The 19,908-nt window shown below is 44.3% G+C and overlaps 1 protein-coding gene across 1 annotated transcript in view; it reads left to right on the top strand.

Annotated features, from left to right (window-relative positions):
• Positions 1-19,908, top strand: part of LOC133134670 (adhesion G protein-coupled receptor L3-like) — a 177,167-nt gene that overhangs the window by 99,035 nt on the left and 58,224 nt on the right. Inside the window, exons 9-10 of the mRNA XM_061250937.1 lie at positions 3,900-3,938; positions 18,515-18,698. Coding sequence (XP_061106921.1) covers positions 3,900-3,938; positions 18,515-18,698 — 223 coding nt within the window. The remainder of the gene's footprint in view (positions 1-3,899; positions 3,939-18,514; positions 18,699-19,908) is intronic.

Below are 19,908 nucleotides of genomic sequence, written 5' to 3'. Positions count from 1 at the left end.
TCACTTAGGTCAAAATGGCTTCCGCAAATGTTGCTCGTATTTTGTTTTTTACACTGTGCAGACACTCAAATGCAGTACTAAATGCACACATCGGAACAGCACGCCAGCTCCATGGATGAGGTGGTTTAACACAGTCAGTAGCTGTGTTGTGTTATTTAACGCAGTCAGTAGCAGTGTTATTTAACGCAGTCAGTAGCAGTGTTATTTAACGCAGTCAGTAGCTGTGTTGTTTAACACAGTCAGTAGCTGTGTTGTGTTATTTAACACAGTCACTAGCAGTGTTATTTAACGCAGTCAGTAGCTGTGTTGTTTAGCACAGTCAGTAGCTGTGTTATTTAACGCAGTCAGTAGCTGTGTTGTTTAACACAGTCAGTAGCAGTGTTATTTAATGCAGTCAGTAGCAGTGTTGTTTAACACAGGCAGTAGCAGTTTTGTTTAACACAGTCAGTAGCTGTGTTGTTTAACACAGGCAGTAGCTGTGTTATTCTGTAGTCTGTGTTTGTGTGCATCTCAGGCAGCGGTGCAGTTGTGCTGAAATAACACACTCCGTCAGCAAAGCAGCCAGCCGAAATCAAGCCTGGCTTGAATGTCAGCCGTTAATTTAACTGAGCAGTTCTGATTGCGGCGGAGCACCAACACCTGTTTTTAAATTGCTTTTCAAACTTTATTTGGGTCCTGTAACCAGATGTTCCCGTGGAGATTTTTAATGTTGTTTTTCTCCCGGCGAAGACATGGCTATGACGGTGGCCAAGTGTTCCTGCGGCACAGATCGGATCTGACGGATCGGAAGCCCCGTGCGCTTCCCGGATCCCAGCCTCCCCACTGCGTGGCACTAAAGCCACAGTCACAACGCTCTGCCTCTGTACAGACGTCTGTAGAAGCCACAGTCACAACGCTCTGCCTCTGTACAGACATCTGTAGAAGCCACAACGCTCTGCCTCTGTACAGACATCTGTAGAAGCCACAGTCACAACGCTCTGCCTCTGTACAGACGTCTGTAGAAGCCACAGTCACAATGCTCTGCCTCTGTACAGACGTCTGTAGAAGCCACAGTCACAATGCTCTGCCTCTGTACAGACATCTGTAGAAGCCACAGTCACAACGCTCTGCCTCTGTACAGACGTCTGTAGAAGCCACAGTTGCACCGTTCTGCTGTTCTCAGCAGCCGTGCCAGTTTAAGATTGGTGTTCCTGTCGGACCACAGTTCTGTTGTTCCCTTTCAAACTGCAGCCAATCAAAGCCTCTGAAACCAGGATGCTTTAACCAATCAATGACATTTAAGTCATTAAGCTCCTAAGTGCTGAAGCTGATGAAAAGGCAGCAGCCTCGCTGGCCATCCAGGACTGGAGCTACGCATCCTGGGCTTAATGGAAGCGATTCAGGCAGTCTACAGCTCCAAGCCCTGGCCCTCCTCTCCAGCCTCACGTTTTTAATGGAGGGAATTTCACCCCACAGCCTGTAAGCATAGCTAGTGCAGATACAAGCAGCACGGAGATCCTGAAGAGGTTCTTCCAGTTCTTCCCCTGCTCACTCTGCTTCCTCCCCGAGAAGATCAGAACATTAAAAAATAAATTAATTTATTAAAAACATACAGTGTGTAACAATCCCCTCATACCCACTCCACAGGTAGCACCCACCCAAAGCTCTAAAATAGAACATATGTACTTTTAGGACAATTGTCATTTGAAAATAAATAACACACACAAACACACACACACATAAGCTCATATAAGCTCACACTCTATATACAGTATACCATATTATACAGTATACAAATAGCATTTCTTACAGTATGCTGCATGATATTTCTTAACCAGTTTACCACTATGGGAAGAAAATTGAAATCGTTTGGATTTCACATTAACCTCATTGCCCTGCTCTTAGCAGAGTTGAATTCAAATTCCAATGTGCGAGTGCTTTTAAAAAGACTAATTAAAATCCAAAAAAAAAAAATCCAGTTTCTGTCCCGAGGTGGCAAATGACCTGGCTTCCCAAAAACATACTGTAAGTTGGTTAGAGCCCACTTTGCTTTAATTACAAAGTCATACTCTACGGAAAGGTCTGTGGCCAGTCGTATCAGGGAACAATTAAAACACAAGCTCTGAAAATGATAAGGAAACGAAACTGATGATAAGGGATGAAAGAAAGCGTTGCTCCATAACCTCGTCTGTTCTGGAGACTCCGTACATATACGCGACGGCCTGTCCCGGAAGACGGTCTCCGCGAGGCTTCCGGAAGCTTCCGTCTTTAATGCCGTTGTATTGCGTGCTAAGGGCGAGAGCGAGTCGCGCTGTGGGCACAGTGGCGCTGATTCGAAAGCGCGATGCGGACACATGAGATCGCAGCTCTCTGCTGTCCTGCTGAATTGACTGAATGCAGTGCTGTCTGCGCGTTGCGTAATCAGTCAGTCATCTGTGCTCAACCGTGTTGTGTGTCCAACGTCCAGCTTTGACTGTGTCAGGAGTTTTCATCTGGTGGTTTGTGTTATTTTCTCTCAAACATGAATCAATTACATTACATATCTGCCTCCTCCTTCACCAACTGGTGGGATGTGTTATAGCTTCACGCTCGGGAAAAGGCATATATACTGTATCTCATGTTACCATGCAACAAACGGAAGAAAATACTGTTTCAGAGAAGAAGTGGAAACTCAGAAATATCTTTCTAACCATGTTGCCATAGTTATTCATATCTCTTAAATTGCTGAAAAGTGAGATATGCTATTCACATGAGGGGCTCCATTCTCACTTCAAGGAGAGAAAGATCTAAATTCCCCTTGATTTATTTTGGCAACAAAGCTTAGTAATCAAGTGTGCACCTATCAGTTCTGTCATTTCCATGCATTCTGCTAAGATCCATCTGAATTAAATATTCCTTTGATTACATGCTTAATATGCCGCGCTTTGAAACAAAGCCTGGCTTTAGATGCCAAACAGCCAGATCTGTGCATATTTCATGATCAGAATCATCGGAAGTGCGTATGGGACCACAGCCAATGTAGCAGAGCTGTGTTTTGAAGCAAGTGCTCGCATGAAAAGATGGTGACACATATTAGAAAGCCAGGAATTGTCAGCGCTCGAAAGCGATCTGTGAAAGCAAAACAAGACACTTCATACGGCCAAAAACACCTTCTATGACAAACACATGCTTTAATGATTAAACTTTTCTAGGTAAATTAATATTGAAAAATATGCTGAGACAGGTGTTTTAAAGGACAGGGCTTAGAGGTGACCTCATAACGGGACCTTTTAGGGGGAGTTTTCATCAGTCGGAGCATTAGCATCTCATTGCTGATTGGTTACTCCTCTGTCCAATCAGGTGCCTGCAGTCTGCCTGCGCAGCTGTGTGTAATATCCTCTGGTGATGTAATGTCTGCGCAGCTCAGATAGTGAACTGTCTGCACCCAGCCTGCGCCATTTCTGCACCAGTTAATCTCCTTTTGATTGTTTTTATGTTCTGTGAAACAGGGAATACTCAATGTGCAGCACTGCTTTCATTGTGACGCTGTTGATTGAGGTTGTGTGCTGTACTCTACCTGGGTGTGTGCTGTCGGTGTGTGATTAAGGATGTGTGCTGTACTCTACCTGGGTGTGTGCTGTCGATGTGTGATTAAGGATGTGTGGTGTACTCTACCTGGGTGTGTGCTGTCGGTGTGTGATTAAGGATGTGTGCTGTACTCTACCTGTACCAACGGGGGAATGTTGATTCAGGTTGTGTGCTGTACTCTACCTGTGCTAATCGGGCGATGTTGATTCAGGGTGTGTGCTGTACTCTACCTGTGCCAATCGGCGATGTTGATTCAGGGTGTGTGCTGTACTCTACCTGTGTTAATCGGCCAATGTTGATTCAGGGTGTGTGCTGTACTCTGCCTGTGCTAATGGACTGTTTTGGGTTTGCAGCTGCAGAAAAGGGAGCGTTTCTGCCGGGTGTATGTCCAGGTACAGTGCTCTTATCCTCTTCCCCATCTCCAGCCTCCGTTGTGGCATGGCGGACTGGTGTGAATCCGCATCCATGCTTGCAGAATATGAGCGGCCATTTTGTGTTTGTGCTTGTGTGTAAATGATGGGATCGTTTGCATTTGGGCCTAGACCAAAGTAATGCTTGTTTTCAGTTATTTATTCATTTGTTTTTTTGTCGTTTGAATGTGAATGCACATTCCAGCATGGCATGCATTGTCAAGTTATTTTTTTATTATTATTTCACTTTTTTTAATACCTGCTTTTGGATGTGTCCTCTGTGTGGTCTAGGCCAAGGTCTGCCTCTCCCAGGTTACTCACCCATACCTTAAATACCTCTCCCTCGTCATGTGACATCATTCCCCTGGGCATGTCCGATTAACGAACGCTTACTTTGTGTGCCATTTTATTTATTTCAGTTTAACTTGTTTATCAAAGAACTAAAATCATATGTTGGGATTATGTGACATACTGTGTTCTGAAACACTGAAGGGTGTTAGTGAGTCAGCGTAAATGTTTTTGAAGCCCGTATCTGCGAACCCGTTCTTGCGGCATATGCAACACTGCTGTTGAATGTGAAATGTGTGAAACTTTGCAAAGATGACTTTGAGACGATTAATTTAATTTATAATTCCTTCGTCTCGCCACACATGGCTCAGACCCACATTCAGGCTAATACGAGACACAAGGCAGATACACGCATGTGCTTTTACACCCTGAAGTGTTTGAGAAGCACTGATAATAGGTGTGTGCATCTGATAACATATTAGCCTGTTAGCATGTGAGCACATTTCTATGTTTGTGAAGGCTTTAGCACTTGATAGAACACCAGCCCTGTTGTGAACTTATGATCTTTTACATTACATTACATTACATTATTGGCATTTGGCAGACGCTCTTATCCAGAGCGACGTACAGTTGATTAGACTAACCAGGAGACAATCCTCCTCTGGAGCAATGCAGGGTTAAGGGCCTTGCTCAAGGGCCCAAGGGCTGTGCTGATCTTATTTTGGCTACACCGGGATTAGAACCTCCGACCTTGTGTGTCCCAGTCTTTTACCTTAACCACTACGCTACAGGCCACCTCTTCAGAGTCAGAAGCTGTTCATCTGGTCCCACTGGGCTTATTAACTAATGTTTGTTTGCAAAATTAGATATAATACATGCATACATTTCACAAACATGATATAAAACATACACCAGTTACATACGCCTAAATAAAATGAAAAACAACAGTTTTACTGTAAACAAGCCTGCATTTTGCTCACAAGTTCAGTGAACAGGTTTACATTAAGTTAAAATAAAACCACTTCTCATAAAGCAAGTCTGTGAATCGACCCTATATTTTACATTCCATTACATCTATTTGGCAGACACTTTAATCCAAAGCAACATATGATGAGTGAATATGGAAGGTCATTGGAACACAAGTCACAACTACAGAACACAGGTCAGATAAGCTACAAGTCACAACTACAGAACACTGGTCAGATAAGCTACTATTCACAACTACAGAACAGTGGTCAGATAAGCTACAAGTCATAGCTACAGAACACAGGTCAGATAAGCTACTATTCACAACTACAGAACACAGGTCAGATAAGCTACTACTCACAACTACAGAACACAGGTCAGATAAGCTACAATTCACAACTACAGAACACAGGTCAGATAAGCTACAATTCACAACTACAGAACACAGGTCAGATAAGCTACAAGTCATAGCTACAGAACACAGGTCAGATAAGCTACAAGTCATAGCTACAGAACACAGGTCAGATAAGCTACAATTCACATAAAGTATCAATTGTCGATGGCCATGAACATCACGTCTAGTTCACATGGTTAAATATAGGCCAAGTCAGTAAGTATGTGATGTCAGACTAGAAGCACAGCGTGATACAGTGGATACAGCACCAAGGTGGATAAACAGTGCTTGATGGAGATACAATGTACAGCAACAGAGGGCCCAAGGATATTTTCATTTAAATATTAGCTCACTTGGATTTGGATAAGTATGTTTTCGCCATCTAAGGAAATTAATCTTCAACTGAAACACATAATACTATGCAAAACAACAGCAAAGACAGACTGCATTTTAGGTTAACGCTGAACATATGAACAATGCCCGAGAACTAGCCTTGCTTATGGGACTGATTAGCCGTATCCTCTGTGAGGATTACTGCTGGTGGGGTGATTGGCTCCAGGTACGGAAAGCTGTGGCTGGACTGGGGTGCGTTTTTGTAGATGCGTGTGTACAGGATTTGAGATGAAACGAATCAATGAATCTGGCTTCAGTTTGCAAAGCTCACATTCACGGGCTTAGCACAGACTTACGGGTGATTCATGCAATCTTGATGAAATGCAGAGAAAAATAATGCTGTGAAATTATCTGCATGGTTTGTATACAGTGTATGAATCTAAAAACAGGAACACATCAGTTATAGCCTCTGAGTGGGGCTTGATTGCCCCAGTGCTAAATATAAGATCAGTTGCTTCCTGTTTTTAGAATTGCATCATTACATTTCCTATAAATCGCATAATAATATGTTTATGTTGACATAAATACAAGTTTTAGCGGTTGTATGTGTCTCGTAATGCACGTTTTTGACTGCTGACACATTACCCCATGCCGGGTAGAAGAAAGGAATGCCCTGAGATGCGTTTTTCTTTTGATTTGTGCTTTTATTAAGAGAAGACGAGGGAATGTGCCCTAAAGCTCTGGTTTACACAGTTACACATTGTTATCTCGTGGCGGGAGACCGCACATCGAGCTACACTCCTGCACTGTTATTTCTGTAAGATGAAGGCCAGTTCAGATAATTCAGCCAAAACCACTTTTACATGATCGTCTGTGTTTCCTTTCTTCCTGGTTGTGATGTTGTTGTTCTTGTTTGCTTGTTTGTGCTATGTTTCACACAAATTATCCCTGCCAAGGGTACGAGCCTTACCTAAACGTGGAAACGAGACCTAAAGTCGATACAGTAACTTAAAAACGATGCATAGTGGAAGAATGTTGAGGTGTTGCCAGCTATGCATACGTATCCAAAAAGAAAGATGGAGAGTAGTTTGACCAAATGGTTTCTTTGCATTACTCTCGTTTTGCTGTGGAAAAAAGAGGAAATGCTGATGTCCTATCTGACCCTAAAAAGCCCAGGTGCTGTAGTGTGTGGGCCAGGAGGGCTCGGGGTGTGGCCTGTGATCAGCGGGACGTGTGATCCTCAGGTTCCTGCGCCTTATTGACAGACGCCGCTGTCGTGACAAACCTCAGCGCCGGTACCTGTCAGAGTGGCAGGAAGCACGGCGTGGAGCTGCAGACGTGTCAGACTATATCCAGAACACGCATGTCAAACTGTATCCAGAACACGCGTGTGGAGAAGTGGAGGTTTTATCATCACCCTATGTGGTTGCTTAGACACAGGGATGTGCTCTCTTCCTCCCTCTCTCTCCCTCTCTCTCCCTCTCCCTCTCCCTCGCTTGCTCGCTCTCTCTCTCTCTCTCTCTCTCTCTCTCTCTCTGGGCGACAGGGACAGTGTTAGATAGCAGCTCTGGGTTGGTGACCTCACAGCCTGAATAACAGACTGTAATTGGCCGTCTCTCACAGATGTGTTGAAACGTTAAGTAGAGGATCTGACCCGTGTTTCCTGAGCAGTCGTTCCCGCGCTGGAAAGGCAGGGTGGGCCTGTGAACCCACTGCACTCTGGCCATCTGATTGGTCGTGTTACAGAAAGACCCCTTTTGAGGCTCCCAATGACTTCTTTATCCACCCAAAGGCGGAAGGGCATATGTGTCAAACCTTGACCTTTGACCCTGTGGTACAGCTAGGGAGGGGTCTGGGCCACGAGGAGGAAGTGCTTCATTAACGAGGGGAAATGTCTCAGATAGAGAGATAGGGAGAGTTAATGCGTGTGTGTGAGGGTGTGGTTGTTTGATTGTACCCATGTCAGTGTGTTTATTGGACCAGATTATTATATTATTTTTTATTTTCAGTGGCTCTGGCATGTGTGTCTTGTATGAGTGTAACTGCATTTGTACGTGTTTATTTGCTGATTATGAACTGCCCTACATTGATAGAGTAGCATGGATCCCATTCCAGATACCCCAACTCCATCATATCTGAGTTTGTGTGCAAAGGATCTCAAAGCACCAGGGGCCATCAAATCAATTTTAGCAGAATTTAATGGAAAAGTCAGTGTTCTAGAACTCCATCGCTCTCAATTACCAACAGTGATTGTGACATCAGCATTAGAATGCTCAGTTAAGAACACTCTAATGGCATATGTATTTGTAATGTCACATCTTGAAGGGTCCAGGAAGTGAGTCGCACTCTAGTTTGAAGGCTAAAAAAATAACACTGGGATGAAAAATTGAAACGGTCTCTTATGAGCTATTAATAAATCACAGCCGTTAACCGTGCTTTAATGCATTACATCACTCTGCCATCAATCACAGTGCAAATCTGTTTCTGGTGTACATGGGTATTTCTTAAGATTAAAAGGTGCCGTCAGTGCTCCTCATGTAACCAATTAATAGCTTGCATAGGAAACCAGCAAATTTAATCTGTTCCTATTACACTGCGTGTACAAATAGGACACCAAGTGTAAACAATAAATACGTATACAGTTTACGTGGAACTCAGGTGCAAATTCCCTCAAATGAATTTTCCTGAAATGGAATATGCCATCATGTGGTAACTGGGTAATCATTTCCCTGGGATGCTGCTGAAAAGCTTGGGCAGTTTGTGTGTTTTTAGCATGCGCGGTGACATTACTCTTCGTAGGACGGAACTTACATCTGAAATACAGGACAAACAGGTCGAACAGTACCCTTATACTGTACATGGTGAAAACTCATCATCCTGTGAATGACAGTGTGTTCATGAAAACTCACCATTGGCTGACACAACACTGTCATACACATGACATAACAGCTGTCACAAGATGGCATAACGGACGATGTCAGTTGATGTCAAAGCGTGGACAAGAGCATCTGCCAAAATGCCATTAATGAATGTCAAATGATGTATGACTGGCCTGCTTTTATGGGTAAATGTTATGACAGATATTCAAGTAAAGTGTGTGTATTCTGCCGCGTGATACTCACCTAGAGTTCTGAGTGACCGAGGGTGAACTTCCCACATTGCCCTTAAATGTCACTGAGACACAGCCGCTGCGTTTGTGCAGAACCCTAGCCACAGCCACAGCCACTGCCGGCAGTGTGGGGACTTCTGTAAGGGGAAGTACAGCAGAGTCACTTACCACACTTTACCACTCACTTACCACTGCCCTCACTGTCTCAGCACAGTGGTTTCTCATAATGTCATAATATCATATCATAATAATGTTCCTATGGCAGGAGTCCTTCTGCAGGAATCTTCACTCCCTACACAGTGGACTCCATTAAGATCCGGTGTAGCGCATTGTGACATATGCATAATACTGTGTTTACGCAATTAGTGCAATAGGTGGCATCGTAAAGATAATTGCACTAATGCAGTTTAATTGCGTATATGGTGCACTTTAGATCATAATATGCTGTCATTAGATAGCAATTATTAAATTGTGAAACGGTAATGAGAGACCGTTTGTTAAAGGCACAGATTGTTAAGTAGTTCTGCTTTCTTTTTCCGATGTGTCAATCATAAAAACATGCGAGCGTGTTTCTCCGCGCTCCCGATATAGCGGCACTGTCGGAGGAGCTGCGTTTGCTCTCGTCTCCTCACCATGGGTTTGTTGTTCATTTGAGATGTGTAAATTGAGATATACTCTTTCCTGTCACAAAACAATATATGGCTTTATTTGCTCTAATTAAAATAGACAAGCTCTGTCTTTATATTGTGACTCAATTTAGAGAGAAAATGCCACATCACATTAAAAGCACTGTAAAATTAGGTCAGCCTGTAGCCTAGTGGCTGAGGTACATGACTGGGCCCCGGCAGCTTGGTGGTTCAAGCCCCTTTGAAGGACCATGAGCAAAGCCCTTAACCTCACATTGCTGCATGCGCTAAGGGCTAGTGGCTAAGCATAGGCTACTTTAGGTTACATGTGTGACCATCAACAAAATAAATGAATTGAGAAAAAGTTGAAATTTGCCTTCATTTTCAATTTACTTCCCTTTAATGTGACTAGGCTGAGACCGTAAGACTGTGTACAGCTTTAAAAACACATGCATTGTGGATGCTTCTTAATTGTTTTTCTTTAGTTATTTAAATATGAATTAAAATAGCGTTGTTGTTTTGTTCTGCGGAGCGGTCTTTCTTGGCTAAGGATCCGGCCCTCGCGGTTTAGAATAAGCTCAGGGTATTGCGTGGTTAATATCTTCCAATTTTACTGTGCTGGAGGGGTAGAATGGAGTAAACAATGCAAGAGGTAAAGCATTCGCTCTCCAAAAGTTTAAACAATAACTTCCAAAACCGTTTTGAATGCCAAAAGCTTCATTTGAATACATTTGTAATAATCTTTGAATATTACCCCCCACCCAACCCCCATTCATTTCAATACTTGCTTAGCCATTCAGGAAGTTACATATTTTCTGTTTTGTGAATGAATTTGGCTTTGGTAATGTCCCTTAAACCATCTACCATATTGCAATAAACCCAAATCATATCTCTCAGCCAACAGAGAAAGAGCTTCAGGCCAGTAGACTATGGAGTGTATTTAATCAGCCATATTGTACTCCCCATTAGCACATTGCCCTGTTAAATAGATGTCCTTTCCAGACCAGCTTCTAGACTCTGTCTTCAGACGCACTCGGGAAAGTGAAGTACTGAGGGCGAGAGTTCCAAAAGACGCAACGCCTGCGATTGCTCACTGCCCGTACTCATTTAGCGACGCACAGAATATTACATTAATGTGACGGTTGGCCACACTGGCAGTACTCTGGCAGCAGTGCAGTTTCGTCGTTGAAGCCGGGCTTTTTGTGTGATAGTCACCAGCGTGGCTCGTGATTATTAAAGCCGTGTCTTAAGTATGCTCGACTGGGCCCGCTGCTGTGGTCCTCCCCAGTCGGCCATTTTGAGTGAGTTGAGCCAGGGGACCCCGAGAGGACAGGAGTGAGTGTTTTTATCTGCGCTCCATGCAGATGGGAGCTGGGCTCGCTCGCAAAATCTGTCATTCAGCTGCTGTCTAAGAACCCAGAGTCCTCACTGAGAGGCTGAGGTATGGAGGGAGAGAGAGAGAGAGAGAGAGAGAGGGGGGGAGAGGGGGAGAAGGAGAGAGAGAGGCAGAGGCAGAGAGGGAAAGAGGGAGAGATTGAGGGTGGTGGAGAGAGACAAATTTACAGTTGAAAAAATGTGTAAGTTGTTTAAAAAACTTTTTTGGGGGAAATGGAAATTGAGAAATGAAATGAGAAGGAAATAAACATTTACACAACAAGCTGTGAAACACAAAGTTATTTTAGAGAGATACGGATGACTGTGTTCAGTGGAGCTGGCCAGGAGAGGTGTTTTACAGCCAAAATCTGTTCTGCTGTTTCGTTACTGTCTCCTTCCTTTGTGTACATGTAAATACTGAAGGAGTACTTTACACTGTGATGCACGCACATGCACACGCACACGCACACACGCACGCACTTTTCATGCTCTTTTTCCACAGCTTATCTAACTAGGTGATAATAATATGTAATGTAGTATCTAATATATCTCATCTTATTTGCATGTCTGGATTATTAGCTGTTATTCATACTGTGAATACAGGTTTGTTTCATTATCAGGTCAAGATTACCGGTTTCATTCTGTTTTGCTACATTACCTGTGGGACAAAGACAGGCATTAATCAGCATGCTGCGTTATCACATTAAAATCTTTTCAGTAATTAATTAGCATTACCTGCATTCCAGGTGTTGAGCTGGGTGCTTTGATGAAGCTACTGTATGTGAACCCACAGACCCAACCATCCATCCATCCATCCATTATCTGAACCCGCTTATCCTGATCAGGGTCGCAGGGGGGCTGGAGCCTATCCCAGCATACATTGGGCGAAAGGCAGGAATACACCCTGGACAGGTCGCCAGTCCATCGCAGGGCACACACACCATTCACTCACACACTCATACCTACGGGCAATTTAGACTCTCCAATCAGCCTAACATGCATGTCTTTGGACTGTGGGAGGAAACCGGAGTACCCGGAGGAAACCCACGCAGACACAGGGAGAACATGCAAACTCCGCACAGAGAGGCCCCGGCCGACGGGGATTCGAACCCAGGACCTCCTTGCTGTGTATTTGATCAACTGTGATAGAGTAGATTAACTCCCATAGGGAAGGAATTCATATAAATTCAGACTTAGGTTTGAATTAACACTGAGCCTGCATGGTCACTGTATCCTTTGTATAATGCAGATTGTTGCCCAAAAAATACAATGGCTTTGTCTCCAATATTGCAGCATAAAGTCTTACCTTGCAATCCTCTGGCGGTTCTACACAGGTTTCTCTGAGATAATTGGTTATGGTTGTTTGTGTCACTGGTCTGTGTTGATTTTATTTCCTTTATTTTTTATTTTTTGAATCCATTCTTCACGGTTACAGGAACCCACCCAGACACTCAAACATTCTATTAAATATGAATAAAAATAATGTTTTTTTGGCATTGCGGAAAGTGTGCTCCCCTATGCTGGTGTTGTCGGCCGAGGAGCTGTGGCCTGCCTTGTCCTGAACTGTGCGCTAATGTCCTTCTGACGGCTTTCGGGGTGGAGTGGCTCAGACGTGTGATCTCCCGACCGCCCTCCGGAGAACTTCCCCCGGCCCGGAGGGGCTTTGCTCCGCTCAGGGCTGAGATCGCGCTCGCACTCTCCACGTTAGTTTTGGGAAGTTGCGCATCGCTGGAATAACTCCGTGTGCATGCTCAGAGCTCCCTCTCGTTCCCGCGGAAACGGCTCGCTCATTACCCGCCCGGTCGCACAGCGTCGTGAATGTCGTTGTTTTAATGACACCGATAGATTTAGTTACATATTTCCATTACATAACAGAGGACACGTCTTCACGCTTTCTGAACTGAATATAGTGCTCATTCCACATATATCAAAGTCTGTTTTTTGGAATGTAAGAATCGTCACAAGTTTAGCGACTGCCACTTTTCCACTGCCATGGGTATTAGCTGCCTGTTTTGGAAAGAAAAAACATTAAAAAAATATTTATACGTTTTATTTTCCTGGGAGAAACTCTGAATACACATAAAATTTTGCCTATTCAGACATTCCAGGCAGTTAGTTATGCAGGTATTTCTTAGTTGATTGTTTTATTGGTGATGATAATACATTTTTGTTTCATTTTCCAGATTTCTTTAGAGAGATACTTTGATAACCATGTATGAGTGTGTTATCGAATGATGCTATTTGATGGCTGATAATATGAATGAACAGGAATGTAGCCAAACAAAATCAGTGCTGGACTGGAGGGTGGCACACGCTGCTGCGGTACTGTCTGGACATCACATCGTAAAATGTCCATGTCCAATAGGGGACATATGTACTTTGTAAGAGTATTTATGTCCATTGTTCTGGGTGTGGTCTGAAATTGAGTCTGGACCAATCACGGAGGCCAGTAGCCTCGCAAGGCGTGGCATGATTGGCTCCAGCTTCACCCAGGGATAGGACTGTTTGATTGGGCCAGGACAGCTGTGACTCATGACTCTCCAGTGACCCACGGTGGCCAATCAGGCTCCGGCTGGTTGAACCTCACATTAACCTCAGACTGTGTCTGAACCAGCTTACCTGCCTACACTCTCCCACAGAGAGTCTCCCTGTGGTTCCATAGAAGAACCCTTTCTAGGGTTCTCTCAGGCAAAATGGTTCTTTGTATAAGACCTTTCACACTTCATACCTATGACATAGATGGTTCCATAAAGAACTAAAAAGGGTTCCTCTATGGAATCAAGCCAAAGGACCATTTCAGGACCCTTTTTTCTAAGTGTACTATTGAGTCTATTAATTAAATGCACTGGAAGAGAAGGCTGTTACTCTATGTAGGTGAATGTTTCTGTGTAATATTTCTAAATGTAGTGTACTTAAAATCCCTGGTTGATATACTGTAGTTATTTCAGGTGTTTCACTGGTCCATAAACACACTTTTTAGGAAGTACTTTAATTCATACTTTTGAAGGGGTCCCACAGAACTGTCCGGGAGGTCCATACAGTAGTACCAGTTGCAAACAAGTACAGATGATATTCTTCACATCCTGCCAATCGCGTGTTAAAAAAATACATACTACACAGCAGGCAGTATGTTTCGTAGACAGTATGTAGTTTGAGTACACAGTAGTTAGGATATGGCTTACTGTGGTTTGTTACCAGCTCTGTTAATTGAGATTGGGTATTCACAATTGGGAAAGACGCATAAAGCAATTGTTAATAATGTTTAATTAGAACTCTCAGTGGTGTATTTAATGAGTCAGTTGAATTTCAGTAGCACTCTTTTCACACATTACCTTGTATTCGATATTAATCAATTCATATTATTAATATGAAATTAAGTATAACAACTTCATTTACATAGTCAAGTCAAAAGGTGTAATTGATATTTTCAATTAAGTATAATAACTTAATTAACATTATCATTGTGAAAAGGCGTAATTTGATATTTTCAATTAAGTGTAATATCTTTACTTGAGATTTGTGGTGAATAATGAATAATTAGATCAAAGATCTCGACAGTTACTTTTTCAATGCTGGAAAGTGTTAGTGTGCATGGGCAAAGACAGAATTCACCATTCATTTTTTCTGTCTGAAATATCGCAGCGGAATATGATCTAAGGCCTCTTCAACATATCAACGTTTCATACAGACATGCAGTATAACCTTGTGGTGGCCCGGCACCTGACCCTAATGGCTCACAGATCAGAGCAGGTGCATTTCACATGCCTCTGCAGGGCTCGACAGCGCGAATTAGACTTTTTCCATCATTTCCAAATAAGCCTGATTCTTCTGGGTGACGTTAACGGTCTGTACTTCTGCGCCGGGGGTTGGGTTCCCCGCTGCTCGGAAATCATTTTCAAACTCATATTCCCTTTCATGGCGCGCTGATCAAACCGCAGCGTGGCCTTGCGGTTGACCGTAGCGCGGTGTGGAGAGCTGGATGTCTGCCCCTAACGCGCTCTGAGGCTGGCTTTACCGCTCCGCCACACGGCTCTCTCCGCGCTAACCTGCGTGTCACACCATGAAACATTTGCCTGCCTTTGAAGCATTGAAGCAGACGGAACTTTGAAGACGTAAAAAAGAGTTACGCACTCTTCTTCCACATGTTCTTGTCACTGTTATACTGTACATTTTTTATTTTATTTTTCTATTTTGATGAGGCAGACTGTTCAGGGAGGTCCTCGAGGTCTGAGAACTGCTGGTTTTCCACCCTCCCTTTACCTGGGAGTCAGGTGTGAAGACAGTCTGGCCTGGTTGTAGTTGTTGTTGTTGTTGTTGATGTTGATGTTGTTGATGTTATTGTTTTTGTTGTTTATAAATGGTATACCCTTGACAAAGGCCTGTACCGTAAATGACCTACATCCCCGAACAAGAAGTCCCCAGTCTTTCCACCCACCCAGCGCGGACACTAAAAGAGCAGGAAGGGCACGATCTCCCAAGCCCAGTGCACATGGCGTTTCATGCCCCGGTGCAGCTCTAAGCCAGCGGGAGAAAACAGCTCCGACGGCAGGCCTCCTGAGTCATCAGAACTCAGGCCCCGACGTCACCGGTTCAGCGGAGGAAATGTAAATAAAGTGAAAGGAGACGATCGTTCGCTCGTTCACACGTTTAATGCGCTCGGCCTTCGCGTTTGTTCTGCGCTCAGACGTGAGAAGCGACGGCGGTGTCTCACACATTAGCGTTCCGGTCGCGCGACTTCCCGCTGCCTTCTGAGCGCGCTCACTGCTTTGTGTTTCCTTGTCGCGAGGCTGCCGTACGTAGCTGTGCATTCTGGGGGATCAGGAGCTGCATGATGGAGGTTAAATAATATTAACCGCCAACAAAACAGCCTTTAGAAACACCACAATACCATTTTCTGTTAAAGAATAACACTAACCTTCTCTGTCAATGAATAATAGCATTACTGTAAGACAATAGTGTTAATCGCCCATTTAATTGTTGAACATTTATATAATTAGCTGTATCTAATTCTAATTCACAGATTGGCTTTTGTTGCATTGTGCATAGCATGTGTGTGTGTGTGTGTGTGTGTGTGTGTGCTTGTGAGTGTGTGCGTATATCAGTTTGGACAAATTCCAGTTCCTTGTGGTTATGATATTGATTATTAATGCTGTGAGTCGTGATTTTTAAAGAGATTTCGTAGTCGTGTTCATATTGTGTACATTTGAGTGTACTGTGGGTGCCCTTGGGGTGGATTTGTCACTAATAATATAATACAAGTAAGCTCTAAAGGAAGCTATAATTAGGCATATTCCTAAATCATATACCTTGCTTTGTAAAAATGTTTCAGCGAACTCTCTCATTGACAGCGTGTGCGTATGCGTCCTGTAGATAGATCCTGTACACACGCGTGATGTGATTTTGTGAAATGGTCATAGGAGTCTGTAGAGAGGTTGGAGATGTATGTGAAATAGCGTGTGCAGTCTCTGAGAAACCCTAACTGCAGATGCTGACAGCACTGTGTGCGTTTCTTTGGGCCTTCTTCGGCTCACACAGCGGCTCTGTCAGAAGAAAGGGTTCCTTGGTTTGATTTCATTCAGTAGTTTAGTTCTTTATGAAAACCTCTATCATAGATGCGACGTGCCATTACTCAACAACGCAGAAGTGTACTGCTATATTCATACATTTATGGGTGTGTATATATGTGTGTGTGTATTTGTCTGTGTGTTTCCCTGCTCTTGCATCTGTGTGCAGCGATATCCTAAGTATACAGTGTAAAAAGCGTCATATTTTGATAAGCCTTTGGAATGGTATTTAATGAGACAATGAGATTTAATTAGTTTCCACATAATGCACAAAAGCATTGTGTGTTGGGCAAGAGGATCTGCTTCTAAGGAACAGCCATGAGAGCTTTCTCTGTCCTCCGTACTGCTCTCTCTGTTAGACAAAAAGGACATGAACACAAGGCCTCTTAACACAAGGCCTCTAACACAGGCCCTCTAACACAAGACCCCTAACACAAGCCCTCTAACACAAGCCCTCTAACACAAGGGCACGTACACAAGGCCTCTAACACAAGGGCACGAACACAAGGCCTCTAACACAAGGGCACGAACACAAGGCCTCCAACACAAGGGCACGAACACAAGGCCTCTAACACAAGGGCACGAACACAAGGCCTCTAACACAAGGGCACGAACACAAGGCCTCTAACACAAGGGCACGAACACAAGGCCTCTAACACAAGGGCACGAACACAAGGCCTCTAACACAAGGGCACGAACACAAGGCCTCTAACACAAGGGCACGAACACAAGGCCTCTAACACAAGGGCACGAACACAAGCCCTCTAACACAAGGGCACGAACACAAGCCCTCTAACACAAGGGCACGAACACAAGGCCTCTAACACAAGGCCTCTAACACAAGGGCACGAACACAAGGCCTCTAACACAAGGGCACGAACACAAGGCCTCTAACACAAGGGCACGAACACAAGGCCTCTAACACAAGACCCCTAACACAAGGCCCGACGGGTGAAGCTCTGTATGTGTGTGCTGGGCAGGGTGATGTCATCCCCCTGTGCGCACTCTGCTGAGAGCTCCGTTGTGTTTCCAGATTGTTCACATTGTTCTTGTCTGAACTTAATCTCAGATCACGTCATGTCTCCCTTGCTGATCCGGTGGAATTACACAAAGAACACAGTCACTTGTCTCCGTATGGACGTCCATTTTGTTTTGTTGTTCTTTTAAATTCCTCTCTCGCTGAAACCCCCAGTGAGACCGGCCCGTAGGGGCAGTCTGTGTGCTGAAGCTGAAGCTGTTTCTCTTGCGGCAGCCATTTTGGGTGTAGACGTGTGGTTTGCGTGTTCAGGCTGAAGACATGTCTTTCACACAGCTCATGTTGGGTGCAGACCTGTAGCTATCATGTTCAGGCTGATGTGTTGTTGCTTGTTGAGGCTGAAGTTGTCTTCCTCTCATAGGCCGTGTTTTGTGTAGTTAGCGTGTAGCTCACATGTTCTGATGGCGTCTCCCTCATGCAGGCCATGTTTTGTGTAGTTAGCGTGTAGCTCACATGTTCTGACAGCATCTCCCTCATGCAGGCCATGTTTAGCGTGGTTAGCGTGTAGCTCAGGTGTGGTAACCGTGTCTCCCTCACGCAGGCCATGTTTAGTGTAGTTAGCGTGGTTCGCGTGTAGCTCAGGTGTGGTAACCGTGTTTCCCTCACGCAGGCCATGTTTAGCGTGGTTAGCGTGTAGCTCAGGTGTGGTGACCGTGTCTCCCTCACACAGGCCATGTTTAGTGTAGTTAGCGTAGTTAGCGTGTAGCTCAGGTATGGTAACCGTGTCTCCCTCACGCAGGCCATGTTTAGCGTGGTTAGCGTGTAGCTCAGGTGTGGTAACCGTGTCTCCCTCACGCAGGCCATGTTTAGCGTGGTTAGCGTAGTTAGCGTGGAGCTCAGGTGTGGTAACCGTGTCTCCCTCACGCAGGCCATGTTGGAGACGGTGAATAACCTGCTGCAGCCTCAGGCCCAGGCGGCGTGGCGGACGCTGAACACGAGCGAGCAGCTCCGGGCCGCCACCATGCTGCTGGACACGGTGGAGGAGGGCGCCTTCGTCATGGCCGACAACCTCCTGAAGACGGACGTGGTGCGCGCCGACATCGACAACATACGTGAGTCCCGATCCCGCGCAGGGCCTCCTCCGAGGGGGCGTGGGGGGGCCGGAGGGGGGTCCGTTTCCGTTCAGTCGGTTTGGGAAATTAACATTCGGTTGAGGAATTGAGAACGGCTATAATGTCATCGCATGATGAGTGTTCTATGATGCTTATTGAATTGGAGTTGAAGTGGAATCAACCCTAACCCAGATGCTTCCGGAAACGCAATGACTCATTCTGATGGGGGGTGGGGGGGTAGGAGGGGGAGGGGGGCTTTTGGCAGAAGGGATATTGACTGTTAGATGAATGTAGTTCTGTTAGCTTTTTTCTCACTTAAGGGTTTTGTTGTGCATGTGTGTGTGTTGAGTGTGTGTGTGTGTGTGTGTGTGAGTGTGTGTGTGTGTGTGTGTGAGTGTGTGAGTGTGTGTGTGTGTGTGTCTGTTTGTATTTGAGTCTGGTTTTCTGCTTATTGCTGGATTTGCTGTGCCTTGGCTTTATGCTAAATTATGACATGCATCAAAAAGTAATTGAGTAAATGATTGTAAATACGTGTACGCCATTTTGTGAAAGTGGAGACTGTTCCCCACATCCCTTCTCAATACAAACCCTCCCTCCTGATTGGAAAAATCCTCATTAACTGCCATAATATGATTACTTTGAGCATTTCAGAAAATCAGTTTGGACAAATTCCAGTTCCTTGTGGTTATGATATTGATTATTAATGCTGTGAGTCGTTGTGATTTTTAAAGAGATTTCGTAGTCGTGTTCATATTGTGTACATTTGAGTGTACTCTGGGTGCCCTTGGGGTGGATTTGTCACTAATAATATAATACAAATAAGCTCTAAAGTAAGAACTAATTAGGCATATTCCTAAATCATATACCTTGCTTTGTAAAAATGTTTTAGCGAACGCTCTCATTAACAAGGCATTTCTGTTTTTCACATCATTCTCTGCAAACTCTAGCATGAAAATCACAGGAGATCGGTAGTTTCTGAGATACTCAAACCACCATATTTGGCAGCAACAATCATTCCACGGTCAAAGTCACTTAGATCACATTTCTTCCCCATTCTAACATTTGGTCTGAAAAACAGCTGAACCTCTTGACCACGTCTGCATACGTTTATGCATTTAGTTGCCTCATGATTTGCTGATTAAATATTTGCATTAACAAGCTGCAGGTCTACCTAATAAAGTGATCACTGAGTGTATATCCAGGCATGTAC

The sequence above is a fragment of the Conger conger genome, chromosome 8, assembly GCF_963514075.1.
Source record: "Conger conger chromosome 8, fConCon1.1, whole genome shotgun sequence".
Taxonomy (NCBI): domain Eukaryota; kingdom Metazoa; phylum Chordata; class Actinopteri; order Anguilliformes; family Congridae; genus Conger; species Conger conger.
Note: the sequence above shows the minus strand (reverse complement) of the source record. Positions and strands in the feature narration are given on the sequence as shown.